The sequence below is a fragment of the Nematolebias whitei genome, chromosome 15, assembly GCF_014905685.2.
Source record: "Nematolebias whitei isolate Nwh7 chromosome 15, NemWhi1, whole genome shotgun sequence".
NCBI lineage: Eukaryota > Metazoa > Chordata > Actinopteri > Cyprinodontiformes > Rivulidae > Nematolebias > Nematolebias whitei.
This window is the reverse complement of record NC_056512.1, coordinates 29246707-29271708: the sequence shown is the minus strand read 5'-3', so window position 1 is coordinate 29271708 and position 25002 is coordinate 29246707. Positions and strand designations below refer to the sequence as shown.

The window sequence follows — 25002 nt, the reverse complement described above, 5'->3', positions numbered from 1 at the left end:
ACTAGTTCTGTCTGACAAAGACTCTTATCTGGCGACGAAAACCACCACCTGCACCAGTTTCAGTCACTATCACTTTGTGTTTCTTGTGCGTTTGTGTCTCTGTGCATCCCTAAGGCAGCCTCAGAGGACCATGGCATTTGCTGGGATGCTGAGCGACAAGGACATCAAGGCTGCAGTTCAGGCTTGTCAAGGTGAGTCAGGAAAGTCACCCAAATGCAAGAAGATGCACAAACAATTTAACCACAAATAAAGAATAGGTTTGGATGTGTGTTTCACAGAGAGAGAGAGGTAAAAGTGCTCATTCCTTTGGGGGATGTGTTGCGTGTTGAGTTGTTCAGTGGGGACAAAGCTGCTGCTGGTTACCTGGCAGACGTCTGGCAGGAGACCAGTTACCAACCGGATACCCAAGTGTTTCCGTTCAGTGTTCGTACAGGGATGACCAAATCACACAAGCTGTAAAAGTCATTGCGTGCCGAGGGATTTAATTATTTATTTTGAGCAATTATGCCTGCATGGCAAGACATACAACGCTCAATCGTTTGCTCCAATGAGAAGAAAATGTCAGCAATGATTTGCCCTTTCGTCAAGAAAACCTGCCTGTTGGGAATGTTCTATCCATTCATTCACCCATCCATCCATCCATCCATCCATCCATCCATCCATCCATCCATCCATCCATCCATCCACCCATTCATCCATCCATCCACCCATTCATCCATCCATCCATCCATCCACCCACCCATTCATCCATCCATCCACCCATTCAGCCATCAATCCGTCCATCCACCCATTCATCCATCCATCCATCCATCCATCCATCCATTCATCAGCCATCATCCATCCACCCATTCATCCATCCATCCATCCGTCCGTCCGTCCATCCATCCATCCATCCATCCATCCATCCACCCATCCATCCATCCATTCATCATCCATCCATCCATCCATCCATCCATCCATCCATCCATCCATCCATCCATCCATCCATCCATCCATCCATCCATCCATCCATCCATCCATCCATCCATCAATCCATCAATCCATCCATTATCTTCCACTTGTTCTGAAGTCAGGTCATGGGGGCAGCAGTTTGAGCATCTCGTTCCACAGTCACCTCTTCCAGCTCTTCTGGGAGAACTCCAAGGTGTTTCCAGGCCAACCGAGAAACATAGTCTCTCCTGCTTATCTTAGGTCTTCCTCGGGGTCTCCTCCCTGTCGGACATGCTCAAAGCACCTCCCTAGTGAGGCGCCCAGGGAGCATCCTTACCAGGCAGCATGATGAATCAGTGGTTAACTGTTGTCTCACAGCAAGAAGGTCCTGAGTTCATTCCCTGGTTGGACCTGGGGTTTTTCTGTGTGGAGTTTGCATGTTCTTCTCATGCTTGTGTGGGTTTTCTCCGGGTACTCCGGTTGCCTCCCACAGACTAAAAACATTCATGTTAGTCTGCCTTCAGGCCCAGGCCTCCCTTGCAAAAGAGATCTGTGATCTCAGTGAGACTTGCCTGGTTAAATAAAGGTTAATAAATAAATAGATGCCCGAACAACTCAACTGTCTTCTCTCGATGTGGAGGAGCAGCGGTTCTACTCCAAGTCTCCCACAGATAACTGAACTGTTCCTTTTCTATTCCTGCATGTTTTAAGCAAAAACTACATTCAAACCTTATCTGGTGTTTTTGTTTTTCTGCATACTCCAGTAAAAAAAATCAAATACTTCTTTTTTTTTTTTTTTTACTTCAAAGGTCCTTTGCTTTCCTGTAAGATTTATTTTTCCTCATCAGAAGATACAACTCTGAACTCATTCATTCATTGTGCGAATTCTCTTTTAATTATTATCCACCTTAGAAGAATTTCCACTTGACTTAAGAGCTTTCAGTACTCATGTTCGCATTAGAGCCTTGGGACAGTTTCCATTGTGCTTCGACTGTTTCAATAGCATACAACATAGATGTGCTGCAGAGTGTTTATTGGTAAATGTCATCAGCCGGAGAATGAAAGTCATCTGAGCGAATGACTTAAAGCGACATCTCTATTCAGATCCCCACCAGTCGTCCTTTCTTGTATTCAGTGATTGACCTCTCACATGTGTCTGTGTTCTGGTCTCGTTCTCTCTCTCTCTGCTCCTGTAGCCCCGGGCGAGTTTGACTTCAAGCAGTTCTTTGCACAAGTGGGACTGACTGGCTCATCTGAGGAAGACAGACAAAAAGTGTTCACAGTCCTGGACCAGGACAAGAGCGGCTACATCGAGGAGGAGGAGCTGAAGTAAGGACGGCTGTGTGCTGTCCGTGCACTTTCTCACTTTGTGGGGGCACACACCACACTGAATGGATAAATATGAACTTGCATTCATTTTCAGAGAATTAAACAAGTAAATTTATAACGTAAATTAGGGCTATTTTTACCACTTTTAAAAATAAGCTTGCTGAAAGTTTCTCACAAGCTTGATGTAACTCGTAGATTTTCATGCAATTCCTGCTTTTGGAAAAACGAAATAATAAAATGTAAAACCTGCTATTATCCCTTCAAACCAATCCTACAGAAAACATTTGTCAGCCCGGTGACTTCTGCAGCCTTACATTTATGTGGAAGGCTTGTATGAAAACAGATCAGATCAGAATTAGATTCACTCCAGCTCATTTGTAGGCAGGTGATGTAACAAACAATCAGTTCATTTCTAAAGAAACAATTCACAGCAAACGTCTTCTCAGATTCCTGTACAAAAAAAAAAGAAGCCACAAATCAAACAACATGATTTAATAAATACTTTAACTCACCTGATGGTTAAGCACCTAAATAAAGTCTGTTAAACCAGGACACACTTTTATTCAGTGAATTTAACTGGGGTCAGAACAGTTTTGAACAGAATCATTATTATTTAAAAAAAAAATGATGGTGGATGACCCTCAGGCATGAGGAGCTTGCTCAAGAATATATCATTATATTACATGAAATCATATGATATCCAGATGGTGTCACTTTAAAAAAAATACATTTTAAATGTGTGGCATGGAGGCTGCACAGCTGCAGAAAGAAAAGCTCTGCAGAGAGTGGTGAAGGCTGCACAGAAGACTGTTGGAGTCAGTCTCCCCACCATCACAGACATCTACACCTCCAGATGCAGGATGAGGACCACCTGTATCACGAATGACCTCACTCACCCAGCACACACACACTTTTTGCCCCGCTCCCCTCAGGAAGGAGGTTAAGGAGCATTAAGTGTAGAACCACTAGACTGAGGAACAGCTTCTACCCTGAAGCTGTTAGACTCATGAATATCTAACCAGATAATCACTGTGTGAAAAATCACATCATGTTACTGTGTTCATGCTCATCTGCTCACACAGACTCATGTTCGTGCTACTGTTAGGCCTTTTGTTTTATGCTATTAGTGCTTCGTGTATTTTTATTAACGTTTTTCTTAGTTCATATCTTAGATCTTATTACTGTTTTTCTTTACATTTTAATACTTTTGTTGGATGTAACTGGGACCCTGTGTACAAAATTTCATTCCACCACATGTACCACATGTGGTGCGTATGACAAATAAAGAACCTTGAATCCTTCAGTCCTTAAGAGTCGGGTGCTTGTCCCATAATCTCCTCCAAATCCATGATGAGTATTCACATGTGTGTTCATATACACTTTTTATTCTTTCTTTTAGATTGTTCCTTCAGAACTTCTGCTCTGAGGCCAGAGAGCTGACGGTGGCTGAAACAAAGTCCCTGATGGCTGCAGGAGACAAAGATGGGGATGGCAAAATCGGGATGGAAGGTGCCTGCCTGTAAACATCTAATAAAAGTTGTTAGCAAATGAGAAAAAAAAAAAGATATATATATATATTTGAACAACCTACGGTACTTCAAGAAAAAAGATCATTGCTGTTTTTGTTTTATCTCAGCACTGAATGACTTCTATACGTCTAGTCTGCCAAAAAGCGAGTCCTGACTTGTTGTTTTTTCCTCCACAGAGTTCTGTGATCTCCTGAATTAAAGGCATCACAGCTGTCCACAGCTGTGTTTTTCTTTTTATCAACCTATTTATCAACCGAGTACCTGGAATGGGCTAATAAATGAATTTAAGTTGTAATATACCTGTGTTGCGGTCTTTTATCTCTATTCTTTACTGGACATTAAGGTAATTGTTTGATTGCGTTTAACATCTGTCTCTTTAAGGCCCAGATTTGTCAGAAAAATAATCCAAACTCCTTGAATAATAATGATGGTTTCTCAAAGTGTGCCACATTAGCACTGTGTTCAGCTGTGACAGCTGGGCTGGAGGATTAGAAAGCAACAGAAAGCTTCCTGTAACCTAAAGCATAACTCTGTGACTCCACATTTTACACACACAAATATTCTATTACGGAACACACTGAAGGTAAACAAATTTTAAAAAAAAAGGAAATTAAAGTTTGAATTATAATTTTAATATTTATAATACATTTTTAAAACGAACTGGGATGCAGATTTATTGGAACGGAATGTCTTCCAACTTATTAACACTTTGATCAAGTTAAACGACTCAACTTAATTTTGTTTTAATTTACCCTAATTAAAATCTATAAGTCCTAAACGGCAGCATTTCTTTTATTCCAGTACTGCCTTCTTGTGGGAGGCTCTCGGATTACTGCCGATCCATCCAGACAGAAATATTCATCATTATCACAAAGTCATCAAACTGCCATCTTGTTCATGCACACAATCAAGGCATGCAAAAATAGTTTTGATGATTGGTCCATTTCCAACTAAGGACAGGGATCTGGAAGTACAGGTCCCAAAGTCCTGTCCCTGTTAGGGTGCTGGCACAGATGAAACTCGAGCCAAGGGTGAGGAGGTTCGATGAAACGTAAAGATACTGTACCTTACGCTTTGGGTACATTCATGTTACAGGAGAACACTTGATCCTGTATGAGGCTGCACATATCTAACTGAGACCACCTCAGATGGTGTCACAGCTGCATTCCTTAAAAAAAAAAAAAAAATCAACACGAATGAACTCATAAAGAAAACTGAAACATATAGAATTTATTGGGGGGAAAAAATGAAATGAAAAATAATAATAATTAGAAATGTACAAATATTCTGTATCCACGGAAATTAAGAACCTCCAAAGCAGTGTTCGCTTTATTTATTATCCCACCCCTGAATAAAGAGCTTGGCCCATGGCTTGCACCATCATGCCTACCCATCGATTTAATCCAGGCATAAGTTGAAGCATCAAAATCAGCATTGTAGGTGTTGTCTGTAAATCATAAAAAGTGCAACATGTGCCATCAAGTCAGCAGGCAGCGGATCCACTCGGGTTTCCACACATCTAGCTATAGGCCTCAGCACACATGGTAGCATCCTCATTTGTTCATCTAAAAATAGGTCCGGACCAGTAGACACATTTTTTCGAAACTCGCGCATCTCGGTACCTGATACTGAAACTCAAAGCTCTGTAAATGGTGTTGCTCGGGGATATATAAGAGAGAGGGGAACGGGCCTTTTGGCATTCACTCTAGTCCGCCTTGGTTTTCACTCGCCTCAACGCAGCGCCAAGGTGAGTGGGATGCTACACCGACTTCTGCAGATTACACTGGGAGTGGGAAAAAGGACTTAGGACAGGAGATCAACGAGGACCATCAACTATAGGAGAAATGGGATCAACATAGCCTGAAAATACGTGGATCGCAGGATGATTCTGTTAAAACTAAAGGGGGCCAAATGAGACAATTTGATTTCAGAGGATCAACGTCTTTGTGGATGACAATTGGTTTATTTTATTTATGCCTTCTGACCGGATGTAATAGATATTTGGCAGCACTGTGTCTTCAGCTGCCGTGTTAATTTGTGGCAGCAGGTTGTGGTTCTGTGAGTCAGCCTCCCAGCAGGAGCATCAGTGCTCGAATGCAGGATAACACACTGAATCAAAGTCACTGCTGCGCTGTGGTCCATCCCTAGGCAAAGAGAAGCTCTTTAGCCAGCAGCAAATGTGACTGAAGAGGTTTCTAGATCAGGAAATGCTTCGCCAGCTTCATTGCTTTAACCCTTAAAAATCTAAACTTCTGTTTGATTTATATGAATATTTAAACTGAGCCACATGGGTTAAGTCATTTAGGTTGACATTGAAATTAATGTGCAGCTGTTTACTGATGCTCATCCTAACTTTCTGCTTTGTCTCGCAGCTCCCTAAGAATATAAAAAAATGGCCTTCTCCGGTGTCCTCAATGAAGCTGAAGTGAAAGCTGCTCTGGACGGCTGCTCAGGTGAGCATATTGTGTTCTCAACAGGGTTTTCACACATTCTGCAGTCTAAATGCGACTTCAAGTCATCTATCAGAGAAACAAACTGAACTGAGACGGTGTGAAACCCTGGGTGTAAACAGTTTTCACCACTGGGATCGCTGGTTGGGTGCTAATTGTGTTGAAATGTGCGTTTCAGCTGCTGACTCCTTCGACTACAAGGTCTTCTTCAAGGCATGCGGACTGGCTTCCAAATCCTCCGATGAGGTCAAGAAGGCCTTCGCCATCATTGACCAGGACAACAGTGGCTTCATTGAGGAGGAGGAACTGAAGTAAGAGCCAGGATTATCACTTAAAGATGAACTTTAGCTCACTTTAGCACATACAAGCTTAAACAGATGCAGCAAAGCTAACATATTTAGCTTATTTCGCTTCAGTCTAAAGCAGGGCTATTCAACTGGCGGTCCGGGGGCCAAATCAGACCCATTGGTGAGCTCAGTTTGGCCCACCAAGGGGTTAATTTTTAAATGAAATTAGATTTTAAACTGTAAAATGAGCTAACTTAATGACAATAACTGCTGGATATCCGGCCCCTGAGCTCTTGGCTTCAGTAACTGTGGCCCTCGGAGCAGTTTAGTTATAGCCCTGGTTTGAAGGTGTGTTTCCACTTCAGCAACCTTTTCCATGAACCAGTTTCTTCTTTACTTTTACTGCTTCCAGTTTCCCTACATTCAGCAGGATAAATGCAAAATACGAGGGTAGCAAGTTTCCCCAGAACATGGGGGGAGCACGAAACATTTCAGATCGGTTGAGTCCCAGAGACAGGCCATTAAAGTTAGGTGTACGGAGGGACCGAGAGAGTTTGTCTCACAATAGACATGTCACAGTATGGATGTGTTTGACCAGTTGCAACACTTCAGCAGTGACTCTGATGACCTCGTTCATGTTGCAGCTCAGACTGTAGTGGAAAAGCAACATTGTAATTAGCAGGGTAAATAATTACATGATTGAAATGGAAACACGCCTTAATGAAGGTCAAAGAAGTTCATTAGTTAATGTGACCTGAAGATTTTGGCACATTTTACTTAACATCGCGTGTGTCTACTTTGCAGACTGTTCCTGCAGAACTTCTCTGCCAGTGCCAGAGCACTCACCGACAAGGAGACCAAAGCCTTCCTCGCCGCTGGTGACAGTGATGGTGATGGCAAGATCGGAGTTGATGGTAAGAGCTTTTCTTCGTCTAACTGGAACATTAGCACTAGCCAAGTAATATTATTATCTGCTCGCAGCAAGTTCTTAATTTGCAAAACTTCAACCGCTTGGTCAGAGAATTGACTGAATTCACCATTTCCTCCAGCACTAATGCCAGTTTTGTTCTACTTCCACAGAGTTTGCTGCCCTTGTAAAGGCATAAACTCCCACTGACCAAGATCCACTTCTGCAAACTCCTTTCAAGATTCACTAATCATCAGCTGTTTGAATATTTTTTTATACCTTATTTATGAGTTGCCTGCGGACTATTTCTCAACATGGAAAGCATAACAATGTTATCGTGAATGTCACTCAAATGTGTAACATGTTCTGAAATAATGACTTGTGCAATCTGTACAACTCCTCTTGCACTTTTGAGGAAGAGTGAAAAACCAGGAATAAATACTCATTTGGTGTGAAGTCCTCTCGTGCAGGTCAGTCTTTTGCATTGCTCAGTGTGGTGGTTTCAAATTGACACAATGGGTTGATTAAGAAGTCGTATCGAGTGAGCGCTCGCTCGCCAGCGGGGTCTAAATGCTCAGTGCTGAGAGACGCCGGCCTCGGATGACTTTCTCAGCACTTGTCCTCCTAATTGGTTAATGAGAAAATGGGACATGTGGCTGGACTTTGGCCAGGACTTAGAAAATGTGCTGGGAATCACCCCCGGGTGCTTTGCTCACAGCATGCAATAGATCCAAAGAGCTCCGCAGAGCATAGCTGTCACACTTTGTGTAATTAGATGGTCCAGTCCAAGATCTATTTATCCAACAAATGCTGCATAATCAGACAATGCTGGTCGTTATTAACAGCCTGTTTAATCAGCAGGAGCATGCTCAGGCTCTGCAAAGATCTGGTCTGAGGAGTTCTTAGAAAACTACTCGATTCATTGATGCTGCTTCTTTGCATTGCTTGGACTGTAACACATTTTCTTAGAAAACCATTGGCCTTGAAGGGAATTCAAAAAGTCTTAAAGTCCCTCTAAGTTATGGCTGTCCAGAGCTATGCAAGTCAACAATGTGCACATGCTCAGCCTTACCAGATGGCACCCTAAACTTGTTTCTGTCAGCCAGTGATGGGAGCAGAATAAAGCTGAATGGCAGTCTGGAGTTCACCCCAAACAACAGTGCTGCCACCTACAGGACCCACGAAACACTCAATAAAAAATGCCTTTTTCAATTTGCATGGGAAGAAAATTGTACAGTAAGCGTTTAAACTCATAACGCCACTGAAATTGAAACAAATGGGGCACTTTCAGGATCCTTTTCTTCACTAATCTGGCCAAAAACAATCTAATGTGTACACAAGTTTGCTTCTATGCATCAAAGTTATAATTCAATTTAAATAAACAGATGAACACAAGTTAAAAGGCAGTTTTAAAAAAAAAATCTCGAGACATTTACAGAGGAGCTCCAGAACGATCCTCTCAAAGGGAACGCTGATTTATTCGGGGATATTCCACACACTTTGGTGATTATTTAATAAAAATGCTCAGAATAACTGGTTTCTCAAGACAAAATCTCTGCACCGTTCCTTCAGAATATAAAAAGTTTTATTGGGGAATTAGCTGAGCACATGCCTGCTCCCTCCTGAACATGTTCCCAGCAGGACTTCCAATTCGCCCTCCTCAGCAGTGCCCAGGCCTATTCTTAGCATCGTGGGGACATTGAAGACTTCTTCAAACACACCTTTTAAGCGTCTTCATTTTGGAAACTTAAAATAGACCACTTTCTGGCTCCGAGACACGGATTTCTCCCCCTCCCTTCACTGCTCGGTGTCAGTTATCGTTTTGCTTCAGATTTCCACGGAGGGAGTGTATAAAAAGGTCACCGGGAGCACCGGGATGGTCACTGCAGTCGACTTCAGTCTTGTCTGTGTCATCTGTACCCTACAAAGCAAACACACCAGAGGTGAGTCTGAACACGGAGGAGAAAAAGAATTCAAAAGGAAATCCAAAAAGGCTTTTTCATCTTTGAGAAAAAAAAAAAAGATATATATTTTTTAAAAGTTTTTGCAGTTTAGTTGAGGACAACTAAACAGCCTCTAATGAAAGAGATGACTTTTGCATCCTCTTGCGGGGGAAACAAACAGGAGAGAGAGACAACGTGGATTATTGGTCAGCATCTTTAGAGTTGCAGAAGGGAGAATCTGTCAATCAGCCGCTCGAATGGAGTCAAGAAATGCAAACCCTGCAGGAGCCTCCGACAGCAGAGCGCTGACTACAGCAGCTTTTTGAAATCTGGAGCCTTTCTAGTCTCATACATGCTTCTAATCCATTTGGACTAACACAGACTTCTTTTATCCTTTACCAAGAGAACAAACTGCTTTAATTTTAATGATTTAATTGCTGCTTTTTGTGTAGCAATTAATAAGTTAACGACAGTCTGTGCTGTGAACTGAGTCTAGTCAGGATAGATGCAAAGATGACTGCTTTGTGTTGACAAGTGAACGTTTTAGCAGCTAATCGATTGTCGTTTTATTCCTGCAGAACAAAATGGCTTTCGCAGGTGTACTGAATGATGCTGACATCACCAAAGCCCTGGACGAGTGCAAAGGTGATTCTCCCTTACTTTCTGTTATCGGGATTGTTCATAGCTTAACAAGTCTTTTTTTTTTTTTTTACTGGTTTCAGGCGCTGACTCATTCGACTACAAGAAGTTCTTCAAGGCATGCGGTCTGGCTGGAAAGAGCGCCGATGATGTCAAGAAGGCCTTCGCCATCATTGACCAGGACAAGAGTGGCTTCATTGAGGAGGATGAGCTGAAGTGAGACACAGATTGAATCTTCTATTCTGACTAGAGGCATAAATGGACTAGAAACAGACTGATGGTTGCTCCAGTAAAACTTACACAGCTCAGTCCTTTCAGAAAATGAAGCGGTGTCAGCAGGACAAATGCTCCATCTCTGTTTGCCTGCAGGCTGTTCCTGCAGAACTTCTCTGGAGGTGCTCGCGCTCTGACCGACGCTGAGACCAAGGCTTTCCTGACAGCCGGTGACAGCGACGGTGATGGCAAGATTGGAGCTGACGGTAAGCGGATCCATCCCCTCCCATGCACAGCAGCCGAGACCACTGCATAACAAAAAATATCAAACGTATGCTTTCCTTTTGTCCCTGCAGAGTTCGCTGCCTTGGTTAAGGCATAAGACAGCAACTGACCAACAAGCACCTGCTCTGATGGAACAACAAAGCCCACGTCGACCTCCCCCTTTTCATCTGAACATAAATGACTTTTATACATTTGCTTAAGGGACGTTTCCTCCTCTATGCAACACACTGTCCAAAAGTGATGATTGTGAATGTCGCTCGGTTGTGTTCATGTCTTAAATATGAATTTTGCTAACTGTAAAATCTATAATGCACTTTCCAGGAACTAAAGGTGAAAGAATAATAAACATTCTTTTGCTGCAGTACTAAGCCTTTGGTTGTGTTGTGTTTGTTCTGCATGGAAGTTTTTCCCATTCGATTGAATAAAAGGGGCATTAAAAAAAGTAAGAAAACAACAAAAATTGCACAAACAAACATGTTTGTCACAATATCTTTGAGTGGTCAATCCCTGTGACCCCATATGCAAACCTTACTCATCACATCTGAATGATTTCCTGACATCTATCACTTGCATTAATTAAACCAAACAATATTTCATTTAAATAGCCCATAGCTGAAAAAAAACTAAATAAAAATAAATTAATTAAATTGCCACAAGAAGTACACATGAGCTGGTATCATGTAGAATTTTGGTAATGACTCAAACGCAAATACATAAATAAATAAATAGGCCTACATCAGGCACAGCAGAGGTCCCACTCAGTCTGTAGTTTGAACTTTTGGCCACTAGATGGAAGCAAAGTGTTGCATTAAAAGCCAAACAATGGTTGGATTTCTTTAGAGCAGGCACATTACTGGGTCTGTGCGCATGTGTTTTTTTGCCTGTCACTCTGCCTGTTAGCAAAATATCTCATGAACCACTGGACTGATTTTAATGAAGCTTTCCTAAATTAATTTATGTGTATGCAGTTAAAAGTGATTAACTTTGGTCATCATTCAAGACGGCTCTCACAACTATTAAACTTATAAAACACAACAACAGTATCTAAAAGAGTTAAATCTGGTCCTCTGGACATTCAAAAAAACAAAACAAAGCAAAACAACAACAAAATGTAGTAATGTTTCGTCTTTCATCCGAAAGACTTCCTCAGTCTGAAGTGTTGTATTCAGCTCAGTCCAGAGGACCAAATTGAACTTTTTTAGATTTTTCTACCTGGAGCATGCATCAGGACAACAACAGTAGTTTAGTCACTTTTAAAGACAGTGAGCTAAAATTTGTCTTGCTTGAAGCTGAAACTGATTCCTACCAAAAGATATGACAGCTAACAGGTCGTGCAAGACTTTTATTTAAAGTGTTGCCTCTTTGTTAAAAACATCATGAACCATGGGATGGATTAAAAAAAAATCTTTCAGAAAATAATTACTGGATGTAATACTGATTACCTTTTGGCACTAACTCACTTCATAATGGCTACCACAACCAACTGAATGTAAAAAAAAAAACAATGGCTAAAACACAGTCATTTGAATATATTGTGTTAAATTTTAGTATGATACGAGCTGAGAGCCAATATTCACTACGAGAGAACTTTGCTTTACACTTTGCCTCCCAAAGTTCAAGTTCAAGGTTCTTTATTGTCATTTGCATCACATGTGGTACATGAGGGGAATGAAATTATGTACTCAGGGTCCCAGTTACACCCAAAAATAGCAAAAATATAAAATATAAAAAGAAACCATATATAAGGATCTAAGATATATGCTAAATATTAATAATGTAAAATAATATGGTATAATTAAACAGCAGCCTGAACATGAGTCTGTAGTGAGCTGGGTATGAAAACAGCAGTTTAGAGGCAAGAGATCAGCAGCATGGGTAACCAGCAACACAGATAAGTCACATATCACCAATTAAAGTGGCATTACAGTGATTTTGTTTTCTTACAGTGATTATTCTGATTAGAGATTCACGAGTCTAACAGCTTCAGGGTAGAAGCTGTTCCTCAGTCTAGTGGTTCTACACGTAATGCTCCTCAATCTCCTGCTTGAGGGGAGTGGGGCAAAAAGTGTGTGCTGGGTGAGTGGGGTCCTTCATGATGCAGGTGGCCCTCTTCTTGCATCTGGAGGTGTAGATGTCTGTGATGGTGGGGAGACTGACTCCAACAGACTTCTGTGCAGCCTTCACCACTTTCTGCAGAGCTTTCCTTTAGGAGTCAAGTTGGAGTCAATCCTATTTTTTCTGTTAGCAAAATATCTCATGAACCACTTGAAAGAAATGAATGTAACTTTAAAAAAGAAAGCATCGCCTTTTACAGCCAGTCCATTTAATAATGGCCACAGCTGATCAGCATTAGCCGAAACTCAGACGGCTGTAACTCAATCAAGGTTACAGTCCTAGAGGTAGCAGCTGAGCTTCAGCCACAACACAAGCTCTGAGTCTGACATCTTGTGACATCACTTTGATTTGTGCATAATGTTATTTTCAAGGTTTGATCAAAACAACTAAAGATGCTGCACTTTCTCTATTTAATCAAAAACGATCGGTGTGAGTGAGCGAGTGAATGGTTGTTTGTCTCGTTTGTCTCTATGTGTCCATGTGATGGACTGGAGACATGTCCAGGGTGTCCCTCGCCTCTCGCACAGTGACTGCTGGATATGGGCACCAGTGACCCGAAAAGGAAGAAGCGGGTAAAGACAATGGATGTATGGACGGGACATGTCCTCCCATGATGAATAATATATCTGTCTTTATGCAGCAGTGCATGATTAAATGACATTTGTCACATTAATAACAAAATATTCCTGAGATTTTGTTTCCACTGACACCTATCTGTGCCTCCTCAGAGGTGAGAAAAACCGACATCACCGCCGCGACGTCCACGTTGACAAACAGCATGGTTCGTACAGAGCAATAAATAAATGATCGCCCCGTAACAAAATCGTCAGGGAAGGATGTTCGTGTAGTCACCGGTTCTTGGTAAGGCCTCCTCACTACTCGGCATGCGATGTCTTTCGTTTCTTTTCACACCTTGTCTGGAGAAGATGATTGAGTATCCTTTTCGCTCCAGTCTCGCCCTCACCATGACAGCTGATGGGAGGCCTCACTGACAAGTTGAATAAGACTGAGGAAAGGCTGAGAGTGACAAACATCCAGAGATAAGAGAAGCTTTCATTTATTCATGAATGAAAGTATAGGATGTTGCCAGATAGTGTGTTTACCCTATGCACTGAGTTCAAGGTGCCCGTCTCATTAGACTACAAGTGATTCCTTAAACATCATATCAGTGAGTCATGTGAGAGCAGACCTGCGCTCGGGGGGTCACAGCTGCTAACTAAGGCCTTTATATAATTTAATGTATTAAGTCAACTCCATTCAAGATGGCTGCCACAGCCAACCGTTCTCAGAAAACACAGAAAATGCTTTAACTCAGTTGATTTTACAGATATTGGGCTACAATTAATAGTGTAAATGTTTATGAAGCGTTCACACTATTGTGATCCATTTTTCTTCCGTTTGTTTTTCAGCATCTTTCTCGTTCCACAATTTTTGTGCTATTTCTACAATTCATACATCAAAACGTTCAGCTCGTTCAGGAGACGGGTGCCATGACTTTTTGTATTGGTGAAACTTTAGCTTTTTGAAATACTTAGCCTTTTCTGCCACCATTTTCCTCATAGGAAATTCAATTAAGTTTGTATAAAGCTCCAAGTCACAACAGAAGTATCTCAAGGCACTGAACAGAAACATTCATATACAGTATTTGTAAAACACTATATATATATATATATATATATATATAAATAAATATATATATATATATATATTTATATATATATATTTATGCACTAATATATATATAAAACATTATTTATCTGAGGAGCAGACTGCTTTGAATTTAACTCTATCACAGGACTCTCATCTTGAGCAAGAACAAAGGTGACAGTGGAAAAGAAAAACTCCCTCATGAGGAAGAAACCTTTAGCAGAACCAGGCTCAGGACATGCGGCCATCTGCTTCAACCAGAAATGAATTGAGCTCATTTTACATCCTTCAAATCTTTAGATCTGTTTACAACCTTGTACTGCTCCTTTCACATTTTATTCTGGTTCAGCTTCTTTCAGCTTGTGCAAATTTGAACTTTTTTTTCAGCTGCTTTCAGCTCTTCTTTCAGCTGTTTGTGATCTTTTTAGATTCTTTCTGCAAACTACAACATTTTTTATGCTTCTTCTAACTTCTTTCTATTAATTTCAGCTTTTTTTATGCAAGTTTTAGCTTTTTCTGCTATTTCAGCTACTATTTACCTGTTTTATACTAATTTTAGTATTTTGGCTACTGGCAATTCCATACTTTTTGCGCTCATTTCAACTTTTTTCAGCTTAATTCATCAAAAAATGCTCTCGCCACTTTCTTCTGGTAATTCAGGTTTATTTCTGCCTTTTTTTTAGCTACTTTTCAGCTGATTTTGCATGTTTCAGCTTTATTCAGATAATTTCCACTTTTTCATGCTAATTTCTGCTTCTTTAAGCCTAATTGGACAAAGATGTTTTCTTTCTGCTTTCTTCTACTAATTTAAACTTGTTCTAACTTTTCAGATAACTTTTTAGCATTTTTTTGGGCTAATTTCAGCTGTTTTCAGACAAATTCAAGTTTTTTGTAGTAATTTCTTCTACTTTCAGCCTAATTAGCCTAACCTCTTTATGTTAGTTTCAGCTTGTTATGCTCCTTTCAGCTTATTCATGCTAGTTTAAGTTATTTCATCTACCATTTATCTGTATTCATGCTAATTTTATCTTTTTCTGCTAATTCCACATTTTTTGATTTCATTGTAGTTCTTTTCACTTATTTCTGGTGGTTTAAGCTTCTTTTTGCCCATGCAGCTACTTTCAGCAATTTTGTTTCTTCCCAATTTCAGCCTTTTTTTTTTTTTAACTAATTTTCTAATTTTTGTGCTAATTTTTGCTTATTTATACCTAATTCAACAAATATGTGTTCTTTCTGCTTTCTTCTGCTAATTTAGACTTGTTCTTCCATTTCAGCCATATTTCAGAAAGATTTTTTAGCTTATTTTAGCTGTTTTTCTGCAAGTTCTTCTGCAATAAGCGTTCACACTGCATTTTCGCAGGAAATGCAATTTGTCTAGTTGTGGTTGTTGCTGTGACTAATTTACAACATATACCCCAAGTGCAAAAAAAAATAAAAAAAATAGTGCAATATTTTTGCATTAACTGTTTGAGCCAATTGTCTGTTTGTTAGCAAAATATCTCATGACTTTTTGGACAGATGATAAAAAAAACCTCCAGACAGTATCCAAAGATTGTACCTCTACAAATGATTACACTTGGAGTCAATCTAATTCAAGATGATTATCATTCCATGTGAACATTAGCATCACAAAAGTGGCTGTACCTCAGTTAGTTTTGCTGATATTGATCTACAATTTGACGTGGTAGTAGCTGAGAGTCATTCACATCACATACTCTAAAAGGTGGCATCTTACAATATCAGGTGAGGTTCTGCATAACGTCTTAAATCCATAACTTCACATCAGACGATGATCTTTGTCTAAAACTCTGGGATGAAAGGCAGCAGGTGATTATCATCCCCTCTAGGAAAGTTGAGCCTTTAAGTTTAATTAGAAAGTAGAATATCCAAAAGCTGATAAAGTCCAGATGTTCTGAGCATATAGTGGTGATCCCATGCAGAGCCCCAGCCTGCAGCTGTGACCTCCAGATAACCAAAGAGAACAAAAGCACACCGAACTATGAGAAATGAAAACAATAGCGGAAGTGACTTCTCTGCTCCGTTTACTTGGAGCACGTTTTATGCACCATCATCAAGATGACGAGCGTGGCTCTTAATCAGAACATCTGACAAAGCATTTCACCCCCCGTCAGTGTCAGACGGCGAGAAGGTTAGAAAGCACCGGCCTCCCTCACCTGCACGGCGAGCACGAGGATCATATTTAATCATCAGAATCCCCTCAGAGTCTGAGGACAGTGCCAACAAAAGTTATTTATGGATGCTCTCAAAAACCACATATGCTTTTATTGATTTATTTTACCAGTTTAGTTATAACTCAGGATTTAGGACCCACGGCTGAAACTTGGAAAGCTCCATGTCACCTGTCCTCATGGGGGATTTCAGAGGGATGCCGCAAAGATGTGCTGCTTTTGGACATGCAGCCTGTAAATGGACACCTGAGAGGGTGGCGGGGGCAAGTATGGAAAGTTAGGAAGAAAGACATTACAGCCTCTCACTGTATAATTCTGGAGGGGAGAGGAAAAGGGCGTGCTAGGATGTCAGGAGGGAGTGGAAGAAGGGGAGGAGGCGGGGGTCTTTAAAAAAACCAAAAACTAAATTGGTAATTTGGTATTTACGTGTACATTACAGGTGTCCACAGTCTGCTCTCGCCGCCTCTGGGCGTTATATAAATAGTAAAGGTTAATTAGTTAGCTGGGAAATTGGATCGAGGCGGGCTGTCCGAACTTGATCCATCCTCAGGTAACTGAAGCGATCCCTGTTGTCAGAGGAATGGGACCTATATAAATCCACCTGAACTGGACTGGAGGCACCACATCGCCTCACCTCACAGCTGGATCACAGACCTGGAAGGAAACTTCTAAACACAGTGAGTTACCGTCATTTAAACGATTTAAATGTTGCTCGTGGGTAAAACATTTCATTCAAGGTGATGTTTATAGGCAAGCAGTGAAAGGTATTCCCTGTGTAATTGAATGTTAAACAGTTTTAGTCAAAGTAGCACTAAGGTTTGTCCATCACCTGGTAAATAAGTTAATAATTCAACATGGCTTTTCCTACAGGAATAAAATGTCCCTCTCATCTGTCCTCTCTGCTGATGCCATCGACAGCGCTATCAAGGACTGCCAAGGTATCCTTTCCCTCTGATACTTTGTTAGAGGAGGAAACAATTAGCATATTTAAAAAGACGAGCACAGATTTATTTATTGCAAACGTGGGTTAATTGAGCATTATTTTTTAGATCAATCAAACATTTTAACTTGGAGTTTTAAAGAACAATTTGAGAACTTATTCTAGATTTTTTTATTAGTTTCTGTAAGAATTTTCACTTAAATCAAACCTGACGGCACTTTTTTCTTATTCAAATGTAGCTGCTCAGTTCTATTCCAGTCACCAACAGCTCGTCTCGCTGAAAATGTTCAGATTGTTTTTGAAATCCAGTTCAGGGGGGATGCACAACGTTCTGCAGCTCATTACATGTAAAAGCAGTTTGTCAGCAAACTTATCCTGATTTCTCCTCCAGCTCCAGATTCCTTCTCTGCAAAGAAGTTTTTCCAGCTGTGTGGCCTCTCCAAGAAAAGCCCTCAGGATGTGAAGAAGGTTTTTGGGATCCTGGACAACGATGCCAGCGGATTTATTGAAGAAGAAGAGCTGAGGTGAGCGTGCATAACTGTTGATCCATTTGGAAGGTAAATCTAACACAAGACGTGCAAATCGGCGTATTATCTGGAGTTTGTGCAGATTTTGATGGTTGATATGAAAGTTGCAGCTGCAATTTATAATAAAATGCTGTGATAATGAACAAAATCTGACTTTGTGGCTTTTACACAAAAAAAGCATGTTAAAAACTGTGAGACAATAGAAAGTGTGCAGCTGGTTACATTTAATTTAGTTTGCTGAGTTGTGTGTCAGGAACAATGAGCTCGTGATGTTTAATTGCAGGTTTTAGTTTTATCCAGAGCTGACTGTCCTGAGTTTGTCGGGGCTTTTTGCTTTCCACCAGGTTTTTCCTGCAGAGGTTCTGTCCTGGGGCTCGGGTCCTGACAGACAAGGAGACCAAAGCCTTCTTGTGTGCTGCTGACGATGACAGCGATGGTAAAATCGGAGCAGAAGGTGAGAATTTTATTTCAGTTTGTCATTCCTGAAGGAGAAACAGGCACTATTTAAACACGTAACGGCACTTTCTCAATTTCTTAATTGGCTTAAAGTATTTAAATTAAATCCTTAACAACAGAATTTACATAATCCTTCATGTTCATGACTTTTGGATTATTTTGTCCACAGAATTTCAAGCCTTGGTCTTGTCCTAAGCAGCTGGGACTATCTCCAGCTTGATCTGACCAGTCCCCACACCAATTCTCTGACCTCTTCAAGGGCTCCAAGTTTAAACTCACTCCATCCAGTCAGCAAAAACACATTTAAACTGTTCTTACTTTGCTAAACTCATTTCAGTCCTGTGAAATCTCCATGGTTGGCATGTTTTTTTCAGTCGTTTTATTTCGGATCAGTCGTAAAAATGTGTAGCCCAAAGAAACGTAACTAAATTATTGAGAAAATAAAAGCATAGAAACCCAGTTTTTGTGTCTGGTTTTGTTGTTTATGCACAAATGTCTTCAAAGGACCAAAATGCTGTTGTTTTACTCACTCTTATCTAGCACAGATTAAGGTTAATCAAGAACATGAGAAGTGACACTGTGTGTGTCTGCCTCGACGTATGCATTGTGTGTCTGTGTGTCTGTGTGTGTGTGTGTGCTTGTGTTTGTGAGGAGAAAGAGCTCATAGATCTGCGGATGTATAGCGGGAGGGAAAAGCAGAGGAGAGTGACCTTGCTGACCACCCGAGTGTCACTGTGGTTGGATCGAGTGACACCTGACCTCAGCTCTGTGTATGAACCCAGCTGAACCTCGGCGCTGCTCTGGACGGGCAAACAGAGCAAACACAAACCCTAAAAGCATTTGCAAAACCACGCAGCTGCTCAAAGTCTTGCAAAGATACACGTTTTTCTGCATCATGACCTCTAGAAGTGAGTGTTTGCAGGATGTGCAAACTGTCCCGCAGTTCCTCTCACGCCACACTTTTATAAATATCACTCAGTTTTAATTGTCTGCGCTCACAGGATGCCCGGGATTAAACTTAACAACCACCTCACAAGTCTCCCACCCAACAAAGTGCAGAGTAGCAGCTTCTTCTTCAAGGCAGCTGTGTGATTTAATGTACATGGATATTACGGGGGGCAACCTGATTATTACAGGCTGCTCCTCACACCAACATGAGGGGACAAACCCTGACGTTAGCATGAGCTCATGGTCACTAATCTAGATCAGGCAATCATGTCTTTTGCTGCTACGTCTTGGTCATGAACAATCAATATCTTACCTGCTGTAGGTAACTTTTTGAAAGGTCTTAGTTTGGAGAAATAGTTTAATTATGAGCAGAATGACAAGCTAATGATTAGACTGAGAGGGACCAAGAGCGAAGTGGCTGGCTGCTGTCGTCTAACAACCCAATCGCAAAAGTTTTACAGTAGTTAGCAAACACATTGTTATTATTTTCCATACTTATTTGTTTACTTGTTTTCAAGCTGATATCATAGATGAGTGTGTCTCATTTATTATTTGGACATTTCCTATATGAGAAGTGTTGAGGTTTTCATTTTGAAGGCAAGCATTGGTTGAGTTACTTCATGTTTTGTCTTACCTTCAAAATAAAAGCCTCAAAACTTATGTAAGAAATGTATAAACAACAGTTTAGAAACAAACAAACAAGTCCCAATGGAAAACATTAAAACCAGGCACAGCTCCTTTGTACTGCTGTGAATTTCACGTGACATCACTGTTAATATAGAAATCTTTGGTTGTGGACAAGTGAAAAAAGCCACAGCAGCAGCTAGCTGTAGCAGCACGGATCTCTTCCAGCTGGAATATTAGACTATTTCTGATAAAATAATTTCTTGACGCAAAATTCGCAACAGTGTAAATATATTTTTATAGAATTTGCACAAAAAACTTTGACATTTTGGTACTCAATTTTCTTTTAAGATGGCAGTCTGGTGAGAATTAAACTATTTCAAACAAAGTTGGTTCAAAAAGAGATATTATTGTTGATTACCTTTCCTTAGAACCTTTGTTTTCAAGATCCGAACCGTATCTTTAATGGAATTTTTATGAAGAGGTCATAAAACATAATTATACATAAAAATAATCAAAAAATGACACATTTGAACCTTTATAAGCAGTTGAACATTTAGGTTTGGTTCATTTTAATAAGTGATGGAAGCATTAAAGGTCCACTAAGTTAAACTTAGGTCACAGGAGAATAAAAGTTATTGAATTTTTATTTTGCACCAACATCAGTTCACCAAACTTTACATTTAAAGAGACGCAGATTTGCTCACTTTAACTATATATTTTATATTTTATCAGCAGATCAACACTGTCCCACAGACAGATTGTCACAGATTGACACAGAGCAAATCTAATCCTCTCTGATTCATATCTGTTATCAGTTTCTGAGCTTAATTGCTGCTGTGGGGGTGATGGGGCAACAAGTGGGACGAGGCTGGGGAAGCCAGAAGGCAACAAGCCAAGTGACATGAAGCTGTGACCTGTGTGGGAGCTGTGAGCGGTAAACAGGAAGGAAAGGTGAGCCAACAAGTCCACACTGGTGGAAGTGCTGGTGTGAGGCAGCAGCTGATGGTAACCATGAGCAGATTACCTGAAGTCAAGGGAGGGAGCGGGGGTGTATGGGTTTGTTTCTCCTGGGAAGAGAAGGCAAGGACAAACTGGACTGCAGCAGAAAGAAGAAACACTTTAATATATTTTTTAATCGTTTAAAAAACTGCTAGATTCAAAACAAATCAGCAATCATACAGGGAAATAAATTAAATAATTTAGTTACATAAGTTTAATAAAGGGGGGTGGTGGTGCAGAGGTTAGAGAAGATGTGATCAGAAGGTCACCGGTTCAACTCCCCAAACCGACAACATCAAAATGTGGGTGGGAAAGGTGAAACCGCCACACCTTCCTCCACCGTCATTTGCCTCTAGACAAAGGAGTGATCACAAAGGTGATCAAGGCCCTTAACCCCCACCTTCTGCTCCCCGGGCACCCTAGATAGCAGCTCTCTGCTCCACACAGAGGGCTGTGGTAGCTCGGTGGTTTGTGGTTGCATAAAAAAGGGCATCCAGTAAAAACAAAGTCTTTATGTGAGTTAGTTAGCTGTGAAGAAGGGAGCAGCTGAAAGAAGAAAAATAAAAGTTAAATAAGTTTGTTTAGATTGTAAAGAGGGTGGGTTCTAAGACTGAGCCTTGTGGTACACCATTGTTAACTCTTAAATAACTGGAGGAAATACCATTATATAATATATATATAATGCAAGGAAGAAAGAGGCAGCCATTTGAAAAAGTACAAATAGTCAAGTCAAGTCAAGTCAGATTTATTTATAGAACACATTTAAAACAGAAACGGTTACCAAAGTGCTTAACAAAAATATCACAACATCAAATAAAAAGTAGCAAGATATATTTACAGCACATGGAATAAAAATATAAAACTGAAAACATAAGTAGAAACAATGAAATACTAAATCAGATCATGTTGTGTCAAAAGTCAAGGAAATAATAACAAAAAGCATAAACTCAGTCAGAAACCATGAAATACTAAATCAGATAAATAAATAAAATGACAACGTTTTAAATTTGAACAAAAAAAAAAAGTTCAATTTGAAAGTTAGAACTCTGAAAACATCCATCCATTATCTTTACCCGTTTATTCCATTTTGGGTCACGGGGGTCGCTGGTGCCCATGTCCAGCAATCACTGTGCGAGGGGCAGGGTACACCCTGGACGGGTCGCAAGTCCATCACAGGGACACATAGAGACAAATGAGACAAACAACCATTCACTCTCTCACTCACACCTAGGGACAATTTAGAGTTACCAATCAGCCTAACATGCATGTTTTTGGTTTGTGGGAGGAAACCGGAGTACCCGGAGAAAACCCACGCATGCACGGAGAGAACATGCAGACTCCACCCAGAGGGCCCCTGGACCGTTTGAACCAGGGACCTGCTCGCCGAGAGGCAGCAGCTCTACCAGTTGCGCCACCGTGCTGCCCCTAATCTGAAAACATCTTTTCACAATTATAAAAAAAATCTTAGGACAAAAATAAATGCATAGAGACTTGTTTCAACCTTTATCAGTAACGTCCTAATTTCAACCTTTGCAAAAAATAACTGCTCGTAAAAATAAAATCTTTGCTTTTTCGTGCCTCACAACTCAGATCCTGACCACCTTCATATGTTAAACTAAAAAAGCTAAAGTAAGTCCCGCCAAAATAAAGTCTAATAAAGAACTGCTTGTCATTTCTGCAGGTGTACCAAATGTGGACTTTTCATATGCTCCTTAAAAAACACTTGTGTCTGCAGTGCATCACTTCTTCTTCTGCAAACTGAGAACAAATCTCAATTAGAGCAAATATTTCTTACAGCCATCAGGAGAAAAGAAAGATTTTATGGAAAAACGCACATAATCCACAAAAAAATCGTGTTTTTATTAAATTTGTGTATATAGTGCACTCATCTACAGTAACATCCAATGAAACGTCACATATTTTGTAGAGTACTGACGACCGACCAGATGGCTTTTCACTCACGATGAAAGCATTGAAGCGATGACTTTGACTCATCCTAATGTTCTGTAAAGAAACAGTTTTTGTGATCTGTAACTGAAAATGTCATGTACAATATGGACAGTGTTGAAGCCCCACCTTTCAGGGCCTGCAGGTGACAGACGTTCAGCTTTTAGTCTTGTTATCAGCAAACAAAAACTTCTTCAGTTCCATAAAGTTTACAAATCCTGATATGATCTCCTAATTCTATGGAGTTACGTTTATACTGTCATTTATTCGTGTTGGTATTGTTGCTGATGAAATTTATCCCTAAAGTTAAAAAGACTGGTCCAACCTCCAACCCCCTCAATTAACCTTCCAGGCTAATTGAAGTGTCCAGTCTCTGTGTGTGACAGCTAATACTGTCCTGTACTTTCTGTCTGGATTAGGGCCTTGGGACGGACGCATCATGCCCTGCCTGGCTTTTCTTTATAGCGTCTCAATAATTGATGCCGTCGCTTCATTCAAAAACTCATATCAAGAAAGCAGTGTCAGGCTCACCTTACTGATTAAGTCTGCGTGAAACTTTAATGTGCGTGGCCATCTTCAGCTGATAACAAATGGATGTACTCACGCAAACCATGGAGGTGAAAGAACGTGCGGAGGCTTCCCCAGTGAATACCCCAGATCATATTTTGGTCTCGTTCCTGGGGATTTGAGAGCCTTGACGTGTCAGGGACGCTGCCACCTGATAGTCTGTCCAGCAAGGAGCGTCATAAAAGATTTAACTGCTGAGTTAGGACATCTGAATGGGCTCTGCGAGCTCTCTGTAGGAACACCATCTATAATGCAGGGGGTGACAGCCCTGCCTCTGTTCCCTGTCAAGCCAGAGTGTACAGGCTCTTATGATGTATACGTGGAGATTCCCTTCATTAAAGAACAATAGGACACGGACATATCAGTAGCGATGGTGCACGCAGGACATTCGTGGAAGGCGATTTCTTGAAGTCTAACCCTAGCCTTAGTCAGTGTTTACACGAAGGCAAATGAACAGGTTTCTAAATATAATTTGAGCAGTGTCTATTAACTGGACTACTGTACGTTTGCAGCTTAAAGCCACACCTTGGTTAAACCCCTGAGCAGCTGTTACACGTGCTGACTCATCCCCAGACTCAGTAATGGCTGTCATAAAGCGGGAGACGGGTACTTTGTGGACTTCTCCAAATGAGGAGGCGAAATCCAGAATAGGGTGGTCATGTAGGACTTATTCTGACGAAGAGAATAAACTGACTGGTTGAAGAAACTTGTTTAGAGTGATATTTTTGAAGTGAGGTTCTGTGAAAAAATGTCATCGGTTTGCACAAATTCGGTTTGGAGAAAAGGAGTTTAACGTTAAGCAAAAAGAGAAGCTAATAGCTAATTCAAGTAAGACCAAAATGTAGCACTGCCATCACTTTGTTCGATTTATATTCTGAAGTCGGAGAGCTAAGTCACAAAACAACTACATCCCACAAAGTCAAAATTTTAGCTTTGAAGCCGTGATCTGATGGTTAGCCTGTGCATAAAACTGGAGCTAGCTGCAGAGATACACCATTTTTTTATTTGACTTCTTTTAGTTTAAATCAGTTATAAACATATGTCACTATCATTTCTATTAGGAAACAAGTTACTACAGTGTTTGAATCTGTAAAATTCTGAGTTCAAACGCAGTGTTGTTAACTTGTTTTGCTAATAATATTTAGCCTGGTGCATGAACACAACAGTTAGTAAATTCTGCGAGCTTTCTGCCTTGCAGCTGGAAAATAAATCAGAATAAGATTTATTATCATTGCACAGAAGTACAGTGAGATTATGTTCAGACAGTTGTCCGAAATATGGGCGGAGTGCACGTTGCTGCTGCTCCTAAGAGCGCAGCCTCTTATACTTTTAGATAGAAAAGGGGAAAATGCCATGCGGAAAGGATAGTGGTATTACAAAAAAGGTCTCTTCACACCTTGTCCTTATCAGAACATGATTTAAGACATCAAAAAACTCTATATCAGCAAGCACATTTATTACATATGCATTTGACAGCAAGACGGTGAGGTTTATCCATGAAGCACTTCCAGATAGCCCTATAGTCCTG

The 25002-nt window shown here is 40.5% G+C and overlaps 5 protein-coding genes across 6 annotated transcripts in view; all 5 read left to right on the top strand.

Moving 5' to 3' along the window:
- The window catches only part of pvalb5 (parvalbumin 5), a 571007-nt gene extending 566962 nt beyond the window's left edge, over positions 1-4045 (top strand). Inside the window, exons 4-7 of one of the 2 annotated variants that reach the window (XM_037688960.1) lie at positions 119-191; positions 2127-2259; positions 3659-3768; positions 3965-4045. In XM_037688960.1, the coding sequence (XP_037544888.1) occupies positions 131-191; positions 2127-2259; positions 3659-3768; positions 3965-3987 (327 nt within the window). In that variant the 5' untranslated portion in view covers positions 119-130 and the 3' untranslated portion in view covers positions 3988-4045. Of the gene's footprint in view, positions 1-114; positions 192-2126; positions 2260-3658; positions 3769-3964 lie in introns of both variants that reach the window. The other variant, XM_037688961.1, reaches the window with a different exon arrangement.
- Positions 1-25002, top strand: part of LOC119421599 (septin-9) — a 916196-nt gene that overhangs the window by 566962 nt on the left and 324232 nt on the right. The window lies entirely within an intron of this gene.
- LOC119421611 (parvalbumin beta) lies at positions 5452-7888 on the top strand. The gene is made up of 5 exons (XM_037688957.1): positions 5452-5535; positions 6161-6241; positions 6417-6549; positions 7330-7439; positions 7606-7888. The coding sequence occupies exons 2-5, from the start codon at positions 6181-6183 to the stop codon at positions 7629-7631; spliced, it is 330 nt and encodes a 109-aa protein (XP_037544885.1). The 5' UTR covers positions 5452-5535; positions 6161-6180; the 3' UTR covers positions 7632-7888.
- LOC119421612 (parvalbumin beta) lies at positions 9286-10876 on the top strand. The gene is made up of 5 exons (XM_037688958.1): positions 9286-9375; positions 9954-10020; positions 10098-10230; positions 10384-10493; positions 10584-10876. The coding sequence occupies exons 2-5, from the start codon at positions 9960-9962 to the stop codon at positions 10607-10609; spliced, it is 330 nt and encodes a 109-aa protein (XP_037544886.1). The 5' UTR covers positions 9286-9375; positions 9954-9959; the 3' UTR covers positions 10610-10876.
- On the top strand, positions 17072-18839 carry pvalb8 (parvalbumin 8). Its single transcript, XM_037688959.1, has 5 exons — positions 17072-17140; positions 17334-17401; positions 17795-17927; positions 18275-18384; positions 18556-18839. The coding sequence occupies exons 2-5, from the start codon at positions 17341-17343 to the stop codon at positions 18579-18581; spliced, it is 330 nt and encodes a 109-aa protein (XP_037544887.1). The 5' UTR covers positions 17072-17140; positions 17334-17340; the 3' UTR covers positions 18582-18839.

What these genes read in the sequence shown, in the direction of transcription:
- LOC119421611 (XM_037688957.1), top strand. Translation starts at nt 6,181, where the DNA reads ATGGCCTTCTCCGGTGTCCTCAATGAAGCTGAAGTGAAAGCTGCTCTG. An exon ending in TGCTCTGGACGGCTGCTCAG is followed by an intron (nt 6,242 to 6,416) that starts GTGAGCATATTG and finishes TGTGCGTTTCAG; the next exon opens with CTGCTGACTCCTTCGACTAC. An exon ending in TGGCAAGATCGGAGTTGATG is followed by an intron (nt 7,440 to 7,605) that starts GTAAGAGCTTTT and finishes CTACTTCCACAG; the next exon opens with AGTTTGCTGCCCTTGTAAAG.
- LOC119421612 (XM_037688958.1), top strand. Translation starts at nt 9,960, where the DNA reads ATGGCTTTCGCAGGTGTACTGAATGATGCTGACATCACCAAAGCCCTG. An exon ending in AGCCCTGGACGAGTGCAAAG is followed by an intron (nt 10,021 to 10,097) that starts GTGATTCTCCCT and finishes TACTGGTTTCAG; the next exon opens with GCGCTGACTCATTCGACTAC. An exon ending in ATTGAGGAGGATGAGCTGAA is followed by an intron (nt 10,231 to 10,383) that starts GTGAGACACAGA and finishes GTTTGCCTGCAG; the next exon opens with GCTGTTCCTGCAGAACTTCT.
- pvalb8 (XM_037688959.1), top strand. Translation starts at nt 17,341, where the DNA reads ATGTCCCTCTCATCTGTCCTCTCTGCTGATGCCATCGACAGCGCTATC. An exon ending in CGCTATCAAGGACTGCCAAG is followed by an intron (nt 17,402 to 17,794) that starts GTATCCTTTCCC and finishes TTTCTCCTCCAG; the next exon opens with CTCCAGATTCCTTCTCTGCA. An exon ending in ATTGAAGAAGAAGAGCTGAG is followed by an intron (nt 17,928 to 18,274) that starts GTGAGCGTGCAT and finishes GCTTTCCACCAG; the next exon opens with GTTTTTCCTGCAGAGGTTCT.